Genomic DNA, 21,380 nt, shown 5'->3' on the forward strand with positions numbered 1-21,380 from the left:
TTGTTTATTTTCCACTTGAAATGAGGATTTACTTCAAATGAGTTACACACAAAATCAACAGGGAATCTACAGTTACAAGGTTTACAGTTGCATTTTAATAGAATGAATATACAACAAAGTAAGTAAGAAGCATTAACCTGCTGCCATAATCCTGCACTTCAATTTCAGTGCCTACATGTGACGTATACAAAGAAAACACAAAGCGGCATGATTGTGGCAGGAACGTCTCATGAAATGTAACCGCTGTACTCTGCATGTAGCCGGCGACACTCCGACATTCCTGCACCTCTTCAGTGAATCCCTGTCCAGTTATCGCAGCGCTATAGTTTCCGGTGTGAGATGTTTGTTAGAACAAAAGCTCCTGGGCTGCAGCATCTCAATAAGACGTGTGTGAAGAAAAGAATACTAAACCAGTTAAGTAGTTTCATAAATAATACAGTTGATAGAGATCAGACAGGGGAAAAAAAACAAAGATATAAAACATATTGGCAATTTACAACTTGTAACAGAACACATGAGAAAGGAATGAAAGGTGGTGTACAGGGACAGAGACGTGTGAGCGTCTGAGCCAGCGTCACTCTGTGGTTTACATGCTGCTCTCTCAGTCTACCTGCTGTGTTGCATGTGGAGGTGGTGGTGAAATAAAAGATGTACAGTGCCATGATCCAGGTCTGTTAATCGCAGAGAGCATAGTTTGATCTGTGCCCATTCTAAATGCATAAACCTCAGGTAGGTAGGTTAGAAAAACTACATTTCTCTCCCCAATTGCAGTGTAATTGAAATGTTTGGAGTGTAAATGTTCTGGGTCTTTCCTGGCTTCTGACCTTCAGGGCAGGATTATACATAAATAAAAGTTCTTTTTAATTGAAAGTTTTCCACTCAAGAAATTGCGACCTTTTCATCTACTAGACCTGGAAATGTTCCAGACTGCAAATAATGAAAAATGTGATTTTGTCGGTCAGAGTTTGCTTATTTGTTCCTCTGCACGGCTCCTCTGCTGCTCTGCTCTGGCCTCCCCGCCCTCCCTCAGTGCACCAACTCCAGCTGGCTGGTGGAGAAAGGCAGGACTCCGCTCACGTAGTAGGCGATGCCCAGGGAGAGGAGGGCGATGACCACCAGCAGCAGCAGGACCCGCCAGAAGCCCAGGTCCTCCACAAACTCCTGCCAGGTGGTCCTGAAGCTGGACAGGACACCCTCGCTGCTCTGCAGGTTGGGGTTTAGCAAAGAGTGGCTCTCCATCGCACTGAGACACAGGGACACAATTAAAGGGGCAATCAGTCAAATATCTACCTGACAAGATAACATGAAATGCTTCTCTGTGTCTCTGAATATATGTGTGTGTGTGTGTGTGTGTGTGTGTGTGTGTGTGTGTGTGTGTGTGTGTGTGTGTGTGTGTGTGTGTGTGTGTGTGTGTGTACATTCCATTTTTAACAGACACCAGCAAATCCTCTGTAACCATGGTACATTGTACAGAATTGATGAACAGACTGAATGCAGGTGAAGAACTGATGAAATTCCAAGAGTTACAGGGAATGTGAAAGGAAATTGTGACAGTGATGACAGAAAAGGTCAAATATGAAAGGTATAGTATTAGTAAAATAGTAAAGAATGTTGGATATATCAACACAAAAGACTCTTATTCAGCTAGTTTGGGTGGAGAATCAGCCATGTGGATAAATGTTACTAACGATGTTAAACACAAGAAGCTGTCAGAGGAAAAAAGGTTGGAGACAACTGACAAAGGGGAAAGTCGTAACCAGAGCTGCATTGTTGTACCAGTCTGCACACACACACACAAACAAACACTAGAAGCTAGACACTCAGCTATAAGATGCTGCACAGCTCAACTGACCACACTGGGTCGAGTCAAAGCAAAGATTAAAGGCAGAAGTGACACACTGATGCAGTTAAGAAACCCTCATCTTTCAACACACACACACGCACACGCACACGCACAGACACAGACACACACACACACACACACACACACACAGACACACACACACACACACACACACACACACACACACACCCACCCACCCACACCCACACACACACACACACAGCACTGTGGTCATGTGTGCATATATGGTAAATGAATCCATTATAATTCATCAGGTTGCTGTGGGGGTCAGGTTAAAGCTCTTACCTTTCGCTCTCGGCCATCTGCATGGTCTCCAGTTTGGAGTGGGGTCCCCTGTTGAAGCCTTTCACTTCCTGCTCCTCCAGCCCCTCCAGCAGGCGGATGGCATCCTTGTTGACGCCGCGTCTCTTTGCCAGCACCAAGGGAGTTGATCCGTTATGATTGCTGTAATGCAGGAAGAGCAGAAGCACCAACAGTTACAGTTAATGCTGGAGAGTCAGAAGTTTAAGATGGGAGCCCCCTCAGCTGCTCTTCTTTCTTCAGACCTTTGTAGCACATCCTGGTACAAATTCAACTCCAACCACAAAATACAACTCCTGTCAGGCATGTGAACCAGTATTCTGGAGTTGAACAAAGACAGGAGTGAGCAATCTTGGTATTTGAGATGAACTGAGCAAATCTCACCCTAGATTCTGTAACGCACATTGAATCATCTGAACAAGTCTCTCTCTTACCAGATATCAATTTTCAGCCCGTTGGACACCAGGAACTGTATAGTATCCACATGTCCACACAGATGCAGCGCTGTGTTCCCTTGGTAGTCGGTCGCCAACAGATCCGCCCCAAACTTGTGCAGGAGTCGGCATATGTCCACGTTCCCGCGGGCGGCGGCTAGGTGCAGGCCGGTGCGGCCCCGGTTGTCGCGGATGTTGGGGTCACATCCCGTCTCCAGGAGCCTCATCAATGCACGACTGCAGCAAAGGCACGCTGGTCTGCGACGAGTCGTTGATGAAGACATAGGACATGTCTGAGTGGGTATCAGAAAATTCCAGCGTACCTGCATTGCAAAGAAAAAGCAGGAGATGTTTAGTTTAATAAAGTATAATAAATACATCTAAATAAAGTTGTATCATTTAAAGGCCCTGTGTTGGAGCAGTGAGGACATGTTGACAGTTTGTCCTACAGAAAGAAAGGGAACAAGAACAAGGAGAAGGAAGATTTTTATACTAAACGTGTCACACATAATAACAATGTGACAGCAGTCAGTGAACGCAGCAGGCTGAGAGAAGGGTTGATGTCACATGGACATGGACAGTGGTCAACTACGCCCTCTAGTGTCGAATGTCGGAGCCTCTACCAGGGAAGGAATCCGTATTCGTTTAGACTTTTTCAGCAATTTGCAATGCAACCCCATTGCTGAGGTTGTTTGCGACGTAGCAACTACAGCAATGCAATCAACCCCAAACAAACAATTCAAAGCATCAGGAAAGTTACTTTAGTTTTGCATTCTAGTTTAATCTGTAGTACTTTACTCATCCTTCCTCCATCCATCTACACCTCTATGATGTCGTGGGTCACAGGCTCTGCAGGGAGAGGAGATGTAGATCCTAACGTTATACAACACAGAACGAGTGAGGCTCTATTCTAACGCAAAGCAAAGCAGACAGAAGATTAGAATTATACACAGGTGTGATTTTATTTATTTTCTACTTGAAATTAGAAGTTTGCGACGTAGCAACTACAGCAATGCAATCAACCCCAGCCCAACAAACAAACAATTCAAAGCTACTTAGATCCTATACGTTATACAACACAGAACGAGTGGGACTCTATTCTAACACACTTCCAAGGACCTCCTAGCATGCCCGGGGACGGTGTGGTTAAGTTTTGTGTGGTGTGTTCAGTGTTACTAAATATTCTGTTCATGTGTTCGTAGTAGTAGTAATGAATGGCATTCACATTTAGATTTTGCTTACTTTCTGTTATGTTGTTGTTATTGTTGTAATAGCTGATGGCACCGTGAAAGAGGATGTGTGTGCGAAACAAATGATGCATGCGGCTCGACATGGTTTCAGTGAAGGCGAGAAAGTGTAAATGGGTCTGATTCATTTAGAATGGTATGCGCCATAACACGTGCATGCATCAGTACTTGCCCTTCCCTCCGTTGCCCTTATTTGAGCTCAGCACTGCACAAGCGCTCTGATTACTGACCTTCCATTTCCTTTTTCCATGTCGTGCTGACGCACACGCTGTTCAATGATTTTGCTGCATATGATCTTTGTACACGCCTTCGATAACAAAGACGCTGGTGCTAGTATTTGCACCATTGAGTTTTCCAATCTGTTTCTAGTCTGATATTTGCTCAAAATGTCACAAATCACGCTGAACCAAACCTCCATACTGGGAAATTCATTCCGATTAAAAGTCTAAAACGGGTGAGGCAATAACTCTTTTAGATACAGTCAGTATAAGAAGAAAAGAAGAAGAAACACTTTTATTAATCCCCGGGGGGAAATATTTCTACTCACTCAGTTATATGCTTTACATTACTGTTGTACACAGACAGTTGAAACACACACACACACGTAAACATCCCCATGCAGCAATTTTGTGAAGAGATGCTGAGTGAGGGGGGCATCCCCTTGTAGGCGCCCGGGAGCAATTTGGGGGGTTAGGTGCCTTGCTCAAGGGCACCTCGGCGGTGCCCAGGCGATGCGCCGGCATCCCTCCAGCCACCAGCCCATCGTCTGTTTTTTTTTGTCGTGGTCCTCCTGAGACTTGGACCGGCGACCCTTCGGCTACCACCCAAGTGACTCTGTAGACTGAGCCACTGCCACCCTCCTTATATAAGGATCAAATCATTAGTCATAGGCTGCTTGCATGTTATTACCTGGGTATGTTGCCAATATTAAAGGAGACGATGTACACATACATATTAGAACAAGGAAGAGCACAAGCAAGAGTTTAAGTTTTGTGTTTGTGTTTCAGTGTTACTAAATATTCTGTTCAAGTGTTAGTAGTATAGTAGTGATTAATGTTATTCACATTTAGATTTAGTTTACCTTCAGTTATGTTGTTGTCATTGTTGTAGTAGCTGGTGGCACCGTGAATGACAATGTGGGTGCGAAACAACTGAGTCGTGCGGTGAACTGTACAATGTTAGTGCAGAAAATGTCATATGTTACCGACATTAGAGTCGCAACTTCCTATGGAACATGTCAAAGCGAAACTACACAGGAAGTCACAATAATAGGCAGACATAGATCGTAACATTCTCAGTCTGTGTTCACATAGCCTCTTCGTCATTTACCGCCAAGCATGTTGGCAATCACGCTGCTCTGTGAGATAGTATTATACCACTACTGTACTCAGGCGTTTGCTCAGATTGCTGCCCGTGTGGTATTGGGAGACGGTTGCAATTTCCCGGGTTGGAAGATCGACTCGTGCCCGGATGGTGCGGACACCACGCTGGTCCACCGGACACTGCGTGACATCCCGATGCCGATGGCTCGACTTCATGACGGGATTTGGGAGCCAGAGAACGGGTTCAAAGACAAGGTCGCTCCAGGCTCTGCTGTCGCCCTCAAGTTCACGACTTTTAACGATAACGGGGTGTACGAGTTGTGGTGCGGGGCTCGCTACATCCTCAGCCGCTTCCAGCTGGAGGTCGTGGCGCCTGTGGAAGTGACAGCGTCTGTTGGTCAAAGCGTTAAATTCCCATGTTACCTCGATACTGTGGGTCAAACTTCTGCGGGGTTTATACGATGGAAAAGGAACGGCGAGCTTGTGTTTGAGCTTGATCTCAAGTCTGGGGGGCGCGGGTACGGGGCTGGGTTTAACAGGAGCGTGTCTGTGGATGGTGCCGCACACGGGGACTTGTCTCTGGAGGTGTTTCGGACTAAGCAGGAGGATCAAGGCGTGTTCTTCTGCTATCGTGGGGCGGCGAAGGAGGAACACAGGGTCGGTGCCGTGCGGCTGACGGTCACCGCGAACCCCGAACCGACCAACTTAACCATTTCGGTCCCGGTAAGTGCCGTCCGCACCGGAACACAACACTTATGCAGTGGGCAGAGGCGTGCGGTTAGGGGAGGCAGAGCCAAACTACTAATAATACTATTACAATAATAATAATAGCTCAGTGGGTAGAGCACCGCTTGGTAACCGGAGGGTTTCCGGTTCGAGTCCCTGTCGAGGTGCCCCTGAGCGAGGCACCGAATCCTCAATTGCTCCCCCTCTGCGAAGGGTGGTAGTGTAATGCAATTTAAGTCACTTTGGATAAAAGCGTCTTCCAAATAATCGTAATATAATGTTTGGGACTCCTAAGTTTCAAGCACAGTGTTTATACTGATAACCTGATTTTCTTCTTTTCTTGTCCTCGGTAGCCAACACAGTGCAGCACTGAACAGACACCGACGTGGGCCAGCATCATCATCGTCATCCTCACCATCATCACCCTCACCCTCACAGCAGTATTAGTTTATCTGTGGTGGCGTCGCAGAGGCGCATCTGGAGCCGAGAGCGAAGGATCTCCTACTACAACCCCCCTCAACAGCATTGAGCAGGGCTCCTCTAGACCTCCTGACCCCCTTTCAAACGGCCACATATATTGAGCCACCTGATGATTGTGTGGGTTTCTCATGCTTTAATCTGATGTCAGGGCGATAAAGAGCCCACATGTTCATTATGTAAACCAGCAGGGAGCTTTTATACACATTAGCCTTAACATGAGTGTATTTTCTTCTATTTTATAAATATAAATCTATACAAAACAAGAATTTCTCTTTATGGCACTTTCTCTTGTTGCTCTCTGGGCCAGATGATTGCGTGTGTGTTGTTGTATTCAAATCTCATTTATATCTCTTTGGATACAAAATAAATGCACATTTCTCTATAACTGTGTGGGTCTAGTTACTTCTTCCCCCCCTTTACCACCGTTTTCTCTTCCTTCCATCCATCCATCTACACCTCTATGATGTTGAGGGTCACAGGCTCTGCAGGGAGAGGAGATGTAGATCCTATACGTTATACAACACAGAACGAGTGAGGCTCTATTCTAACACAGGCAAAGCAAAGCAGACGGAAGATTGGAATCATACACAGGTGTGATTTTATTTATTTTCCACTTGAAATGAGGATTTACTTCAAATGAGTTACACAGAAAATCAACAGGGAATCTACAGTTACAAGGTTTACAGTTGCATTTTAATAGAATGAATATACAACAAAGTAAGTAAGAAGCATTAACCTGCTGCCATAATCCTGCACTTCAATTTCAGCGCCTACATGTGACGTATACAAAGTAAACACAAAGCGGCATGCTTGTGGCAGGAACGTCTCATGAGATGTAACCGCTGTACTCTGCATGTAGCCGGCGACACTCCGACATTCCTGCACCTCTTCAGTGAATCCCTGTCCAGTTATCGCAGCGCTATAGTTTCCGGTGTGAGATGTTTGTTAGAATAAAAGCAGAGGGGCTGCAGCATCTCAATAAGACGTGTGTGAAGAAAAGAATACTAAACCAGATAAGTAGTTTGATAAATAATACAGTTAATAGAGATCAGACAGGGGAAAAACAAAGATATAAAACATATTGGCAATTGTAACAGAACACATGAGAAAGGAATGAAAGGTGGTGTACAGGGACAGAGACATGTGAGCGTCTGAGCCAGCGTCACTCTGTGGTTTACATGCTGCTCTCTCAGTCTACCTGCTGTGTTGCATGTGGAGGTGGTGGTGAAATAAAAGATGTACAGTGCCATGATCCAGGTCTGTTCATCGCACAGAGCATAGTTTGATCTGTGTCCATTCTAAATGCATAAACCTCAGGTAGGTAGGTTAGAGAGACTACATTTCTCTTCCTAATTGCAGTGTAATTGAAATGTTTGGAGTGTAAATGTTCTGGGTCTTTCCTGGCTTCTGACCTTCAGGGCAGGATTATACATAAATAAAAGTTCTTTTTAATTGAAAGTTTTCCACTCAAGAAATTGCGACCTTTTCATCGACTAGACCTGGAAAAGTTCCGCACTGCAAATAATGAAAAATGTGATTTTGTCGGTCAGAGTTTGCTTATTTGTTCCTCTGCACGGCTCCTCTGCTGCTCTGCTCTGGCCTCCCCGCCCTCCCTCAGTGCACCAACTCCAGCTGGCTGGTGGAGAAAGGCAGGACTCCGCTCACGTAGTAGGCGATGCCCAGGGAGAGGAGGGCGATGACAACCAGCAGCAGCAGGACCCGCCAGAAGCCCAGGTCCTCCACAAACTCCTGCCAGGTGGTCCTGAAGCTGGACAGGACACCCTCGCTGCTCTGCAGGTTGGGGTTTAGCAAAGAGTGGCTCTCCATCGCACTGAGACACAGGGACACAATTAAAGGGGCAATCAGTCAAATATCTACCTGACAAAATAACATGAAATCCTTCTCTGTGTCTATGAATATATGTGTGTGTGTGTACATTCCATTTTTAACAGACACCAGCAAATCCTCTGTAAACATGGTACATTGTACAGAATTGATGAACAGACTGAATGCATGTGAAGAACTGATGAAATTCCAAGAGTTACAGGGAATGTGAAAGGAAATTGTGACAGTGATGACAGAAAAGGTCAAATATGAAAGGTATAGTATTAGTAAAATAGTAAAGAGTGTTGGATATATCAACACAAAAGACTCTTATTCAGCTGGTTTGGGTGGAGAATCAGCCATGTGGATAAATGTTACTAACGATGTTAAACACAAGAAGCTCTCAGAGGAAAAAAGGTTGGAGACAACTGACAAAGGGGAAAGTCGTAACCAGAGCTGCATTGTTGTACCAGACTGCACACACACACACAAACAAACACTAGAAGCTAGACGCTCAGCTATAAGATGCTGCACAGCTCAACTGACCACAATGGGTCGAGTCAAAGCAAAGATTAAAAGCAGAAGTGATGAGTGAGAACTCATCTTTCAACACACACACACGCACACGCACAGACACACACACACACACACACACACAAACACACACACACACACACACACACACACACACACACACACACACACACACACACACACACACACACACACAGCACTGTGGTCATGTGTGCATATATGGTAAATTAATCCATTATAATTCATCAGGTTGCTGTGGGGGTCAGGTTAAAGCTCTTACCTTTCGCTCTCGGCCATCTGCATGGTCTCCAGTTTGGAGTGGGGTCCCCTGTTGAAGCCTTTCACTTCCTGCTCCTCCAGCCCCTCCAGCAGGCGGATGGCATCCTTGTTGACGCCGCGTCTCTTTGCCAGCACCAAGGGAGTTGATCCGTTATGATTGCTGTGATGCAGGAAGAGCAGAAGCACCAACAGTTACAGTTAATGCTGGAGAGTCAGAAGTTTAAGAACTGCTCTTCTTTCTTCAGACCTTTGTAGCACACCCTGGTACAAATTCAACTCCAACCACAAAATACAACTCCTGTCAGGCATGTGAACCAGTATTCTGGAGTTGAACGAAGACAGGAGTGAGCAATCTTGGTATTTGAGATGAACTGAGCAAATCTCACCCTAGATTCTGTAACGCATTGAATCATCTGAACAAGTCTCTCTCTTACCAGATATCAATTTTCAGCCCGTTGGACACCAGGAACTGTATAGTATCCACATGTCCACACAGATGCAGCGCTGTGTTCCCTTGGTAGTCGGTCGCCAACAGATCCGCCCCAAACTTGTGCAGGAGTCGGCATATGTCCACGTTCCCGCGGGCAGCGGCTAGGTGCAGGCCGGTGCGGCCCCGGTTGTCGCGGATGTTGGGGTCACATCCCGTCTCCAGGAGCCTCTTGGCAAAGGGCAGGTCTCCATCAATGCACGACTGCAGCAAAGGCACGCTGGTCTGCGACGAGTCGTTGATGAAGACATAGGACATGTCCGAGTGGGTATCAGAAAATTCCAGCGTACCTGCATTGCGGAGAAAAAGCAGGAGATGTTTAGTTTAATAAAGTATAATAAATACATCTAAATAAAGTTGGATCATTTAAAGGCCCTGTGTTGGAGCAGTGAGGACATGTTTACAGTTTGTCCTACAGAAAGAAAGGGAACAAGAACAAGGAGAAGGAAGATTTTCATACTAAGCATGTCACACATAATAACGAATGTGACAGTGGTCAGTGAACGCAGCAGGCTGAGGGAAGGTTCTCGCGATGAAACGCTTCGGTTAGAGACGGAGTGGTCAACTACCCTCTCTAGTGTCGAATGTCGGAGTCCCTTCGTTCAGACCTTTGCAGCAATTCAACCCCATTGCTGAGGTTGTTTGCGACGTAGCAACTACAGCAAAGTAATCAACCCCAAAAAAACAAAAAAAGAGTTCAAAGCTACTTTGGTTTTTTTTGCATTCTAGTCCAATCTGTACTTAAAGAACCATTAAACAATATGAGAGGCTTGTATCCATGTTTACAATACAGATGGCACCTTTAAATACAGAAAGAGGACACGGCCATGAACGGAAACACAACAATGTCATTAATGCATCGCTACTACCGGCTACAGGCTTGTTACAATAACGTGTATAAACGTGTTAATATGCTGCAGCTATAGTGAAACCGCTTCACCTACATTACTGACTGCTTGCTAGTTTACCTGACGTTACGTTAGGAGCGTTTCCATGTACCAATATCAGCATTGATAACACAAGCTTCGCAAATTAACTGAATATGTTTCCTCCACGAACAAACTGACATTTTGCATCTGCGTCACACCACAAACAGGGATACACCCGTGAGTAGCTTGACTTCAGCTACGACACTGATGTTTGGCTAAAACAAGCTAGCGGAGCTAACGTTAGCACGCAAGCTAACACCAGCTAACACGGCAGCGGGTTCGTCTGTGACTTCATATTTGTAGAAACTTGCGTGTCAGATAAAGTTATTTTCAGATAGGCGCGTGTTTGCTGCATACCTGTTTATATTTCCCAAATCAGCCGAGAAAATATATACTTCGCTTCCCTATGAGCAAGTTAACAGTGTTTTTGTTATGATGTTAGCAGGAACTCTTCTTCTGCTGATTCCTTGTGTCCAATGTGTGTTGCGCCATCTATTGGCCATGTTAGCAACTTCTTAACCCTTAAAATAATCACTTCGTACCAATTTATTTCCTAAATAATTATGTAAACCTTATATCATCGTTGAATTCTATGCGGCCTTTATGTTATCATTATTATTATTATTATTATTATTATTATTTGTATTATTATCATTATTATTTGTATTATTATCATTACTGCTGTTATTATTATAATAAGTAGTAGTATTATTAGTATTATATTTTTTGTTACTCATCTTCAATATTTTCTTACCTGATTTTGTGTTTCTGTATTGCCACTTTTCTGTTCAAGCTATTGGCTCGCGTAAGTTGTAAGAAATATGTAGCTTCAAAGTTATATTAAACAATGGTAACAGCATACATGACATATATTTGATTACTTTGCTTTATAAGACAGTAACATCAATGTATAATATCCTTATTGGAGGTTACATTGATACAAAATGGGTGAACACAACATGACACCTGATACTGACCAAATTTTCTGTGGTTAAGTAAGTAAATGGAAAATCCGACTACTGAATTTACATATTTACTTGCACTCTTAATCTTGAGATTCTCAGTTAGTTTTGAGTCTTTATTTCAAAGTGTGTGAGCACAGAAATACACATAACAGTAACAGATATAATATCACCATTTTGCTATAGATCCTCTTTGAGGAAAACTGCATTTTCTGTCACTCCAGGCACTTACAGTAAGTTGCTTTCATGTAGAACAAACTGTAGATCTTTGCATATCTGTTTTTAGCTCATGATTCTAAACATGGGGTATTGGTATTGTTATGTCATTATAAAATAATCACTGGTGGATATATTTCCCATATAAAAACATAATCCTAAAAGCATTTTTTTCATATCATTTAATGTACACATAATTATCTTCCCATTCCCTCCCATCTCAGTAAATAAACCTATAAAACCAAGGGATAGTATCATGACTTAGGTCATGTAATTACAGTCTAGATTACAAAAAAAACAACAAATACAGACAAATACAGGACAAAAGAAAATGTAAAATGTGTACATAGTAGTAAAATCAGGGCTAGCGGCAGAGAGATTTAGGCCATAGTGGTTACACATCACGCAGAAGCTTTCACTGTCCGTAGATTTATGACAGCAAATGTTTTTTGCTCACAGAAATGAACCATTTATCATGGTGTGGACCTTTATTTTACAGAGCTAGATGCAAATGTTCAAATCAATCAATGCCTCCTATTTCCATTTCCTATTCACACATAGGGCTGCATACATCTACATTTAAAGGGAACTATCATTCTGCAAAGTACGAAAAGAGTAAGTTCTATCTCTGATATCCGAGGACAGTGAAATCGCGAGGGGACTGGAATAATTCAGATAAAACAAGGAACTGAACAGCATCGTAGACCTTTGCTCTAACATACGTGCTGGGAAAGAAGCGTGACATTAAGCACTATGTACAATAATAATTAACATTCTATCACAGAGTGTGGAGTGTGTATGCTGAATGATATTCCTTCCTGATACAATTTATTGCTACTGCAGGGATCATTGTAATATAAACCATATTTGAGTAAAAACAAAGAATGTGAAACCAGTAAAATGACTAGATTAACACTAGATCATATAGACTATAAGCATTTTATCAGCCTAACTACTGGGGTTTGGAGCGATATGTCATTGTATTGGCATAATTGCCATTTTGTTATTCAAACCAATTGTTTGGAAAACATATGGAAAAGCGTTCCATTTCACAGACGCAGAAAAAGGAAGATAAAGTGTTGTGAGTATCGAAAAGCAACCGGCAACCTGTATCCAGATCCACAATGAACTTAACTTGACTTGTAACTCATTGTAGCGATTGACATCAGTGCAAAATGTTCATGATAAACTGTATATAACCAGGCTTTGTCCTTTTCTCATTAAGGCCATTTGTTACTGAAAATAGCTGACGTGTAAATGATGTGGTTGACTTGTTGAGAAAAGTGCTGGTTTGCATTTTATTGCATGTAAAAGTATTCAACTGTGAGGGTATTTTAGCACCAAAGAGTCATAAGAAATGCACACATACACATGATTTGTGGTAAACAAACTAAAAAGACGTGTAATGCTTGCTGAAGATACAGCCAAAGTAAATGTATGTATGAACCAGGATCAGGGAAGGTTTGGATCTATTTCCGTTAGATCAATTTGGAAAACCACTGCTGAGATTCAGATTTCACTCACGCAAATCATTTTCAACCTCCACCCTCTGAACTGACCCATTTGAAGCAAACACATGGACCTCATGTGTAAGCGGCTCGGCACCACCTGGAGAGGTAGCCGTGAACGATTCACGCCAAAACCGCAACGAAAAAACAGAGGTCAAATACACTCACTCACTCGCTCACTCACTCGCTCACTCGCTCACTCACTCACTCACACACACAACAACATCAATAGCACCATTGTCAGTGATGATCTAGGGAAGAGCAATCACAGCGGGACCCCTCTCCTTCCTTTTCCTCCCTCCAACTCTTTCTGACAAGCCTTTCTTTCCTAAAGCGGGTCAAACAAATGACACAAATGGCGCCTGTGTTGCTCAATTCCAGCAGGAGAGGGGCTCATTTTCAGTCAGTCAGTTGTGGTCTTGTTTTTTTTAATACATTTCTTATAAATCATCTCGACTTTGAGGTGATGGCGTATCCTCATCCCTCCTCGTGTCTCAGTCTCCCGTTGCCTCCTCCTACTACAAGAGCTTGCTGCAGACCTGGCATCGGCTGACCCTGGTGTGCTGCTGGCCGGCCTTCAGGGTTTCCTGCGGCGGGGAATGAACGAACTCCCTGTTGGGGTCCACAGTGGTGAGCCAGAAGCTGTACTTGTTGGCAAAGTAGTGGCAGGTGCCCTTCGCGCCATTGCACTCGATGAAAGGCGTCGCACGGAAATCCTCCAGGCAGGAGCCGGGAGAGACCAGCGACTGGCCACCTCCCTCAGCGCCCGCCGCTGTGTGCTGGAGAAGAGATTTCAGAATTAAGCTTATTTATTTCACTTTTACCTCCTTCCTTCTATCCTTCCTTCTTCAACTGAAAACGTGAAAATACTGGATACGAGGATTCATTTGATTTCACTATTCACCAAACTCAGCATAAGGACGTGGGCTCGAAACTCCCCAGTCTGACTTACCATGAGGAAGGAGTATCCTATCCACAGGCTCCTCCAGCCAGGAGGGCAGGTGGGGATGCTCATGTCCTGACTGTGGACCGCCACTGCCTGAGATGGAGCCTCACACACTGCGCACCTGCAATATGCACACACCAGTGTAATCCATTAGACATGTATATGTATTTGCTTATATGATTTTGGAGCCAAACAAATTACAAAGCCGTCATCTACTTCCTCAGCTGGATTTGTAGTAAACTGAACTGAAAACTTCATATTCAAAGTCCACGAGCACCTTATCCGTACCTGCTAATGTACTGTGGTATCTGCTGCTCGGACACGGGCATCATGGGTATGGGCGCAGTTGTGGAGAGCCAGTAGGATTTGTCGTTGCGGCTGGCGTAGTAGCAGATCTCGTTGGGGGAGCAGTAGATGAAGGGGATGGTGTTGAACCTGGGGAGGCAGGAGCCTGGCTGACCTGAAGAGAGACAGAGAGGGAAATCACCATGACGCCCCACAATCTGGTTTGTTTTATACATCATGACCAATTCTTTCAGACTCATTTCTGTACTGTATCTTGACTGCAGGAGTTCATTCAATTTCTACAAGACATCATTTTGTTATCTCTTGAAAGTGTGTCCATACCAAGGTCCTGGTTGTGGGCCTTCTCCTGTCCCTCCACATACAGCAGGCTGTATCCGTCCCACAGTTTGGCCATGCCCTGAGGACACATGGGAACCTGGGCGTTCTGGCTATGCTTCACCAGAGTGTAGCCGATGCTTGAGCTTCGTCCAACGCCGCCGGGTGTGCCTGGACGTCCAGCTGAACCGGGCAGACCTATGGGAGGGGAAATAGTTGGGTTACAAAAATATTGATGATTTGTTTTTATCTAGGATCATAGGGCCATTTTTTGCCCCAACCACAATAATGATGAAGAACCCAACAGGGACAGAGTGAGCTGAACACAGCACGACAGACATGCAGAGAAAGACAAACCTTGCTCTCCAGAGGCTCCGGGGAAACCAGGGGGTCCAGCATCTCCAATAGGTCCAGGCAGACCAGCTCCGCCTGTCCTGCCTAGTTTACCCAAACCTCCAGGGCGACCTTTAGCACCTGAAACAAGACATCACACTTACATTACTAAGGGCGTCACAGTATTTGGGGAGGATGATACAAAAAAAGTGACACAAAAAACTGTATATCACTCACCTGAATGTCCAGGCATTCCGGGCTGACCGGGCTCTCCAGGTGTTCCTGGGCCCCCGTTTGCTCCTGGAAATCCGCCATCTCCATAGGGTCGACGAAATTCTGCAGTCGGGAGAGTGATGCCGGGCTGACCCTTACGCCCAGCATGGCCTGGAGACGGAAGGATGCAGGTTAAATCTCATCGGTCTCACCTAAACGCGGGGTGCATGCACGTCCTGAACAAAGAGTAGAAAAACTGAAATTGTTCTACCTCTGAGACCCTTATGTCCTTTGTTTCCATAGTAACCAGAGTCACCAGGGAAACCCTTGAGACCAGGACCTCCGCTGTAACCGGTGTCACCTCTTCCTCCTAAGGAACAAAGAAATAGAAATCTTATCATCTGTGGTCATGTTTGGTACCCACATGAAGCTCATCTTGCAAATAATAATAATAATAAACAAAAACAGTCCGATTTCTGAGTCAAGCTCTTCCTCACCTTTAAAACCTGGGTTGCCAGGGAGTCCTGGACCTCCAGGGCCTGCTGGTTCTCCTTTCCTGCCAGGGGAGCCGGGGAAGCCTGGAAGACCAGCGTCACCTGTGTCTCCCTGGGATGTGCCTGGACCAGGGGGCCCTGGAGGACCCGGAGGACCACGGAAACCTGGAAGAGATAGAAGAGGGTTAGAAAGAGGAGAGGAGAGGAGAGGAGAGGAGAGGAGAGGAGAGGAGAGGAGAGGAGAGGAGAGGAGATTATTCACCAAATTCTCCATCCAGTCCAGGAAGGCCAGGATCTCCCTGAGGTCCGAGAACGTCAGAGCCAACAGTTTCCCCACGAGGTCCAGGCAGGCCAGGGAATCCATTTTGTCCGGGACCACCTGACACACACAAACACACACAAACACACACACACTCCATCATTACTCTGATGTTTCTTATGCATTGTGTGCTTTGAAGGTTGCTTCGTGGTGTTGAGCCTGTGTTAACCTTGCTGTCCTCTCTCTCCCTTCTGTCCTGGTTGTCCTGGTCCACCTGGGTAGGACACACCTCTCTCTCCCTTCAACCCGGGATTACCCGCTGCACCAGGTCGACCTCCTGCGCTTGCACCTGGAATTAAATGCATGATTGGAAACATTTGGACATAGTTCACATTGTAGAGCCAGAATCAACTCAAAAACACTGGAGTTCTACTAAAAACAAATTGATACATCCGACATCAGAACATGGCCTTTGTAATGACATCATTACCTGGTGTTCCAGGAAGACCTTTAGGTCCACCGAGTCCATTGAGACCATCCAAACCAGGAGATCCAGGCAAGCCTGCAAAAACACACAGCAGAGAGAGTGTGTGTTTATTGTTCCTCCATCTCATCTCTAGATACAGTCTGTATTAAAAGTATTTCTCTCACCTTTGGCTCCAGGACCTCCAGGGCCTCCTGGCAGACCGAGAGTGCCATCTGGTCCTCTTGCTCCTGGGTAGCCAGGCTGTCCCTTCTGCCCAGGGAAGCCATGCGAGCCTGCAGAAAGGAACCTATCAGTGTGTGCCATGTCCAAAGAATGTCTTGAAGGAAAAACCTCTGAATGCATGAAAGACGCTTTAGGATGTAAAAGGTTTCTGGAAACATTGCTCACCCATGAGCCCAGGTCTTCCTGGTTCACCAGGAGATCCCTTTGATCCAGGGTAACCTGAATTTCCTGGGGTGCCATTGTCTCCGGGGAAGCCATTGTTGCTACGACCACCTGAACAGACATTTATTTTTGTTTTTAATCCACATCAGAACCATAGCAGAGTAAGGACTGTTAGTTGTCATTGACTCTTACCTGGGAAGCCTGGCTCTCCTGGCTGGCCTTTAGCTCCTGGAGCTCCAGGATAAGCAAATGTTTCTCCTCTTATACCTGAAAAAGAAAAGGTATGAATGAATGTATTTTGCTATACATGGATGGGAGGGGAGAAGAAATGCTATGATATGTTTGCATGTGGAGGCGAGATTCACACTCACCTTTGCCACCAGGTCGACCAGGTTCTCCTGGGTTTCCAGGGAGACCATGTGCACCATCATCACCCTGCAGAAACCCACAAGAATATGAAACTTGAACCTGTACCTAACTTTGTTTATGTGTGTGCGTGTAAATGTGTGTTGCCTTACCCTGGGTCCAGATGTGCCTGGGAATCCGTTGATTCCTCCTTCTCCCTTTGGTCCAGGAAAACCAGGAGATCCTGGTTGGCCAGGGTAACCAGGCTGTCCTGGCTGTCCTTTACTCTGCTCAGCAAATCCATGAAGTCCAGGCAGACCCTGACGCCCAGGCTGGCCTGGCAGACCCTTATCACCTTGAAAACAGACATAGTAGATGGTAACACGTGTAACTTCTCATGGCCACTTATAACACTGTAAAACCTGAACAAAGGTTGTTACCTCTCGGTCCTGGGAATCCAGGAAGGCCGCCATGTCCAGGGTTTCCTGGGTCTCCCTTCTCAAGGAACAATGCTGGAAGTGGCGGAGAGGGCAGACCAGGGAGCCCGGGGTATCCTCTCTCACCTATAGTGACAAGCACACATCCACACACACATTTAGATTGTGCGACGATTGTTTCAAGGAGATTTTCTGTTTGCAATGCATCTTCCTCATTCCAGCTCAGGGCGTTTTACCTTTCTGTCCAGGATAACCGGGACTTCCAGGTAGTCCATCTCTTCCAGATCCTCCAGAAAGTCCCTTGCCTCCAGGAAATCCTGGGGTGCCGGGGCGACCAGGTTGTCCAGGGAAACCAGTCAGTCCAGCGAAACCTCTCTCACCTGATAGATGGCAACATGCAAAGAATCAGAAATAGAAGACCAACAACTAGAATGACACATCGAGCCAAGTAACTCCACCTTACCCTTTCTTCCAGGTGTTCCTGGGATGCCCTCTCTTATCCCTGGTCCAAGAGGTCCCTGGGGTCCCCTTGACCCTGGTGACCCCGGGAAACCAGGCTGTCCTGGGCTTCCCTTCATCCCGGCAGGCCCGGAGAAACCTGGGTCACCTCTGGCTCCCTTGCGACCAGGGAAGCCTAATGGTGGATTCATGGATGAAGGGATTGATGGTGAAAGGAGACAGGGTTGGAAGGAAGAGGGAGGACATTTTGTCAGACACTGGTGTCAATTTACACTGTCAATAGTGTAAACTCATATTAGCTGATGTCAGTGAAATATACATATACAATTGAATTTGAATAGGGTTTATCATACACATACAGAACGTACAGAATATAAAACCGACACATAGTAAACAGGAAACAACACTTACCTTCTCACTATCGTTAGTTGGTTATGTTTTTTTTTTTTATATACTTAAACACACAAACAATTTGGCAAAGAAATACTCAACAATGTAAACACACATGTCCCATTACATTGTTTCATTGCCTTGATTTGGCTGAAATTGCACTCAGACTGAAGTAATTACTGATTAAGATGTGACTGAGACGTTTCTTAAAGTGTAAATATTTGGAAAATCAATTATTCAAACCTTTATTTCTATGAAACTCAAGTGCAATTCCAGACTGAATCAGCATAGTGAGCTTGTTTGTTCTACATAGGAGTCTGCTGACCTCTGCTACTCACACTGACATCAAAGCAGGAGCGGCTTTGTTAAGTTTGCAGCTTGCGGCAGGAGCGTTGCCGATCACACAAGCCTACTGCCATTACTGCAATTTAACACACATCTACACACACAGACTAGACCTGAACTGCTACAGTTAGTGCCAACTGCAAAAACAAAGTAATCTTTGTCAGAGAACCGAGCTGTCTCTGAACCTGTCACAGCTAAAATGTCCATCTCAGGATATTATTCTAAACTTAGCTCTTAACAGGAAAGCAAATTTGGCTTTTAAAAGTCACATGAAAATGTTTGATTCTCGAACGTAAGTGTAAACTTTAGAGGTGGACATTTTTGCAGTGTGCAGATGAGCAATGGAGGGCAGGAAGAGCTGCGAGGTTTAATGCAGGTGTAAGGGGGTAGATGGATGGACAGAAGCGAGGGATGGATGGAGCGGGGTGGGAGAGGGGGGCGGTGTGGATGGAATGGATGGATGGAGCAGAGAGTGTCTCACCTGGGCAGCCTAGCGAGTGACCCAACACCAAGAAGAAAAAGGAAGGAATGAGAGGATGGATAGAGATGGCAGTGGTGGAGTGGAGGGAGGAGAAACGAGAAGGAAAGACAGGATGAGGAGGAACACAAAAGACAGAAAGGGGAGAAGAAGAGATTTTCGGGGTGATGAAGGGCATAAATAAACAACCAGACCAAAAACAGGTGACTGTGAATGTACAGTGTATGATTTGTGACTAGAGGAAAGAGACACAGTGAAAAAGGAAGAAGGGAACCAACACTGATGATAGTGGAGGGATGTGTGGTGAAGACGGAGACAAAACCACAGAAATACTACTCACATTATGCAAATCCGACACTAACATCTGTTCTTTCACAAATTAATGTTTTATCTCAAACAATTTGTGGGAAAAAAACAACACGTGGTCCCTGTTTATTCTGGTAACAGGGCCTCTAAGAATGAACTTTATTGAAGTTCATTGTATGTCCTGAGTCGTGCAGGAATCTCTCTGGGATCTCATGGAACCTCGCTGACTGCAGGTTCCTCTTTAGTCCGCGATCAAACATTCCGGCAAATACCACTGAAATATGTGATGTCGTTTTTGAAATCAGACAAACAAAGCCTCACCTGGTGATCCACTCAGTCCCTTGCTGCCAGGAGCTCCCTGTGGACCAGGAATACCGCCAGTCACACCAGCTGGAATTCCAGGAAGACCAGGAATACCAGGCAGACCATCCACACCACGCTCTCCCTTCAGTCCAGGATTTCCAGAACGAGCATCCAAACCTAACAGAGGACAAGAATTCATACTGCAGCTACAACCGCCACATCTACCACTATTACTACTTGCTGACTAACAGCTCAGACCCACCAGGTGATCCAGGGCCTCCTGGGGTTCCTGGCTGGCCCTTGTCACCAGGATATCCAGGTGAACCATCACGTCCTGGACCCCCTGGCGTGGCTCCCAGCACCTCTCCAGGCTGGCCTTTGGCTCCTGGTCGTCCAGGGAGACCATCCTTTCCCCTGCCTCCATCAAAGCTATGTCCTGGGAGACCTGGAGTACCAGAGTCTCCTCTGGGTCCAGGGAAACCTACAGGGACATGACAGATGTTTATTTAAGGCAGCAAGTTGTCTTTGTGACTTTCTGTTATTTTGGTGTGCTCCTCTCTTTGTGATTACAGTAGTCAGCCTTTAGTCTACTCACGACAATGTTAAGTAAAAACATCCGGTCTAACTTTACCTTGTGGTCCTGGCTGTCCTCCAAAGCCGGGGTCTCCCCTTTCTCCCTTGGCACCATCAAAGCCAGGACGTCCATTTCCTCCCAGGAAACCAGGCTGACCTGATGGACCTGACAGGGCAGAGTGGTGCGGAATTCACTTCAATCACTTCATGGCTTGAGGTAACAAAGTAACACAGTCATTTCTTTCACATCCACATCCAAAGGTGACACCCTGACGCTTTTCCAAAGACAAACAGTATGAAAAGATGACATCATCTGAAAAATGGGATTACATACAAAACAATTCACAAAGAAGAAGGTACAAAATGAAGTTCAAACGATCTACACCGTGTCAATGTTTCACTCTCAGACGTCAGCTGAATTTTACCTGGCCTTCCAGGCAAACCGGGGAATCCAGGGTCTCCGTCCTCACCGGGTATGCGGCAAGGTAGTACTTGGCCTGATAGCAGTCATACATAGGTTAGCATTCACATACACTTTAATACACATACAGACACATAATAAGTTGAAACATACACAGTAAATACAAAACTATATTTAATTCCAGTCCTAACCCTAAATTACTGTGTTACCCAAAATATAATTTATAAACAGTAAATATTGTTAGAAATACAGATTGTGAATGTCTTTCGCATTTGTTGATTGCCTGTTGCCTCCATTTACGCCCGTCACACTGCTTGGGGTCTGCTCACAGATAATAAAGTTTTGTTTTGGTTAATTGGGGTTTGATCATCAGAATTATTGCGTTGTAGCGTTGAATGGCGTTAGTAGCTAAGGGCAGTAAGACAAAATTCAGTAACAGTAGATTAGAAGATTATGGAAGACTGGACCAGACTA

The 21,380-nt window shown here is 45.2% G+C and overlaps 2 protein-coding genes and 1 pseudogene across 2 annotated transcripts in view; all 3 read right to left on the reverse strand.

Moving 5' to 3' along the window:
• Positions 1–1,026: 1,026 nt before the first annotated feature.
• On the reverse strand, positions 1,027–2,889 carry LOC143017033 (ankyrin repeat domain-containing protein 46-like; annotated as a pseudogene).
• Positions 2,890–7,974: 5,085 nt separating this feature from the next.
• On the reverse strand, positions 7,975–10,617 carry LOC143017021 (ankyrin repeat domain-containing protein 46-like). The gene is made up of 4 exons (XM_076171631.1): positions 10,466–10,617; positions 9,445–9,787; positions 9,012–9,170; positions 7,975–8,204 (listed from the first exon to the last, which is right to left on the reverse strand). Exons 1-4 carry the CDS (start codon positions 10,506–10,508, stop codon positions 7,988–7,990), a joined length of 762 nt encoding a protein of 253 aa, XP_076027746.1. The 5' UTR covers positions 10,509–10,617; the 3' UTR covers positions 7,975–7,987.
• Positions 10,618–11,477: 860 nt separating this feature from the next.
• The window catches only part of col4a6 (collagen, type IV, alpha 6), a 79,335-nt gene continuing 69,432 nt past the window's right edge, over positions 11,478–21,380 (reverse strand). The window contains exons 25-47 of the mRNA XM_076171619.1: positions 20,911–20,982; positions 20,544–20,651; positions 20,175–20,393; positions 19,931–20,089; positions 18,095–18,265; positions 17,868–18,011; positions 17,635–17,757; positions 17,368–17,549; positions 17,221–17,284; positions 17,042–17,116; positions 16,853–16,960; positions 16,630–16,737; positions 16,469–16,540; positions 16,208–16,327; positions 15,982–16,098; positions 15,723–15,884; positions 15,497–15,595; positions 15,250–15,396; positions 15,037–15,153; positions 14,686–14,877; positions 14,347–14,518; positions 14,065–14,179; positions 11,478–13,891 (exon numbers count right to left, since the gene is read on the reverse strand). Of these exons, the coding sequence (XP_076027734.1) occupies positions 13,631–13,891; positions 14,065–14,179; positions 14,347–14,518; positions 14,686–14,877; positions 15,037–15,153; positions 15,250–15,396; positions 15,497–15,595; positions 15,723–15,884; positions 15,982–16,098; positions 16,208–16,327; positions 16,469–16,540; positions 16,630–16,737; positions 16,853–16,960; positions 17,042–17,116; positions 17,221–17,284; positions 17,368–17,549; positions 17,635–17,757; positions 17,868–18,011; positions 18,095–18,265; positions 19,931–20,089; positions 20,175–20,393; positions 20,544–20,651; positions 20,911–20,982 (3,107 nt within the window). The 3' untranslated portion in view covers positions 11,478–13,630. The remainder of the gene's footprint in view (positions 13,892–14,064; positions 14,180–14,346; positions 14,519–14,685; positions 14,878–15,036; positions 15,154–15,249; positions 15,397–15,496; positions 15,596–15,722; positions 15,885–15,981; positions 16,099–16,207; positions 16,328–16,468; positions 16,541–16,629; positions 16,738–16,852; positions 16,961–17,041; positions 17,117–17,220; positions 17,285–17,367; positions 17,550–17,634; positions 17,758–17,867; positions 18,012–18,094; positions 18,266–19,930; positions 20,090–20,174; positions 20,394–20,543; positions 20,652–20,910; positions 20,983–21,380) is intronic.

Source organism: Genypterus blacodes, unplaced genomic scaffold (genome assembly GCF_046128005.1).
Source record: "Genypterus blacodes isolate CSIRO-AG114 ecotype Tasmania unplaced genomic scaffold, CSIRO-AGI_Gbla_v1 ptg000260l_1, whole genome shotgun sequence".
In the NCBI taxonomy this organism is placed as follows: domain Eukaryota; kingdom Metazoa; phylum Chordata; class Actinopteri; order Ophidiiformes; family Ophidiidae; genus Genypterus; species Genypterus blacodes.

Bases quoted from the DNA above. Each gene is read 5' to 3' on its own strand.
- LOC143017021 (XM_076171631.1), bottom strand. From the start codon at position 10,508: ATGCTGATATTGGTACATGGAAACGCTCCTAACGTAACGTCAG. The intron at 9,788-10,465 runs GTAAACTAGCAA...TCCGCAATGCAG, and splicing joins CGCTCCTAACGTAACGTCAG to GTACGCTGGAATTTTCTGAT. The intron at 9,171-9,444 runs GTAAGAGAGAGA...CCTGCATCACAG, and splicing joins GGGCTGAAAATTGATATCTG to CAATCATAACGGATCAACTC.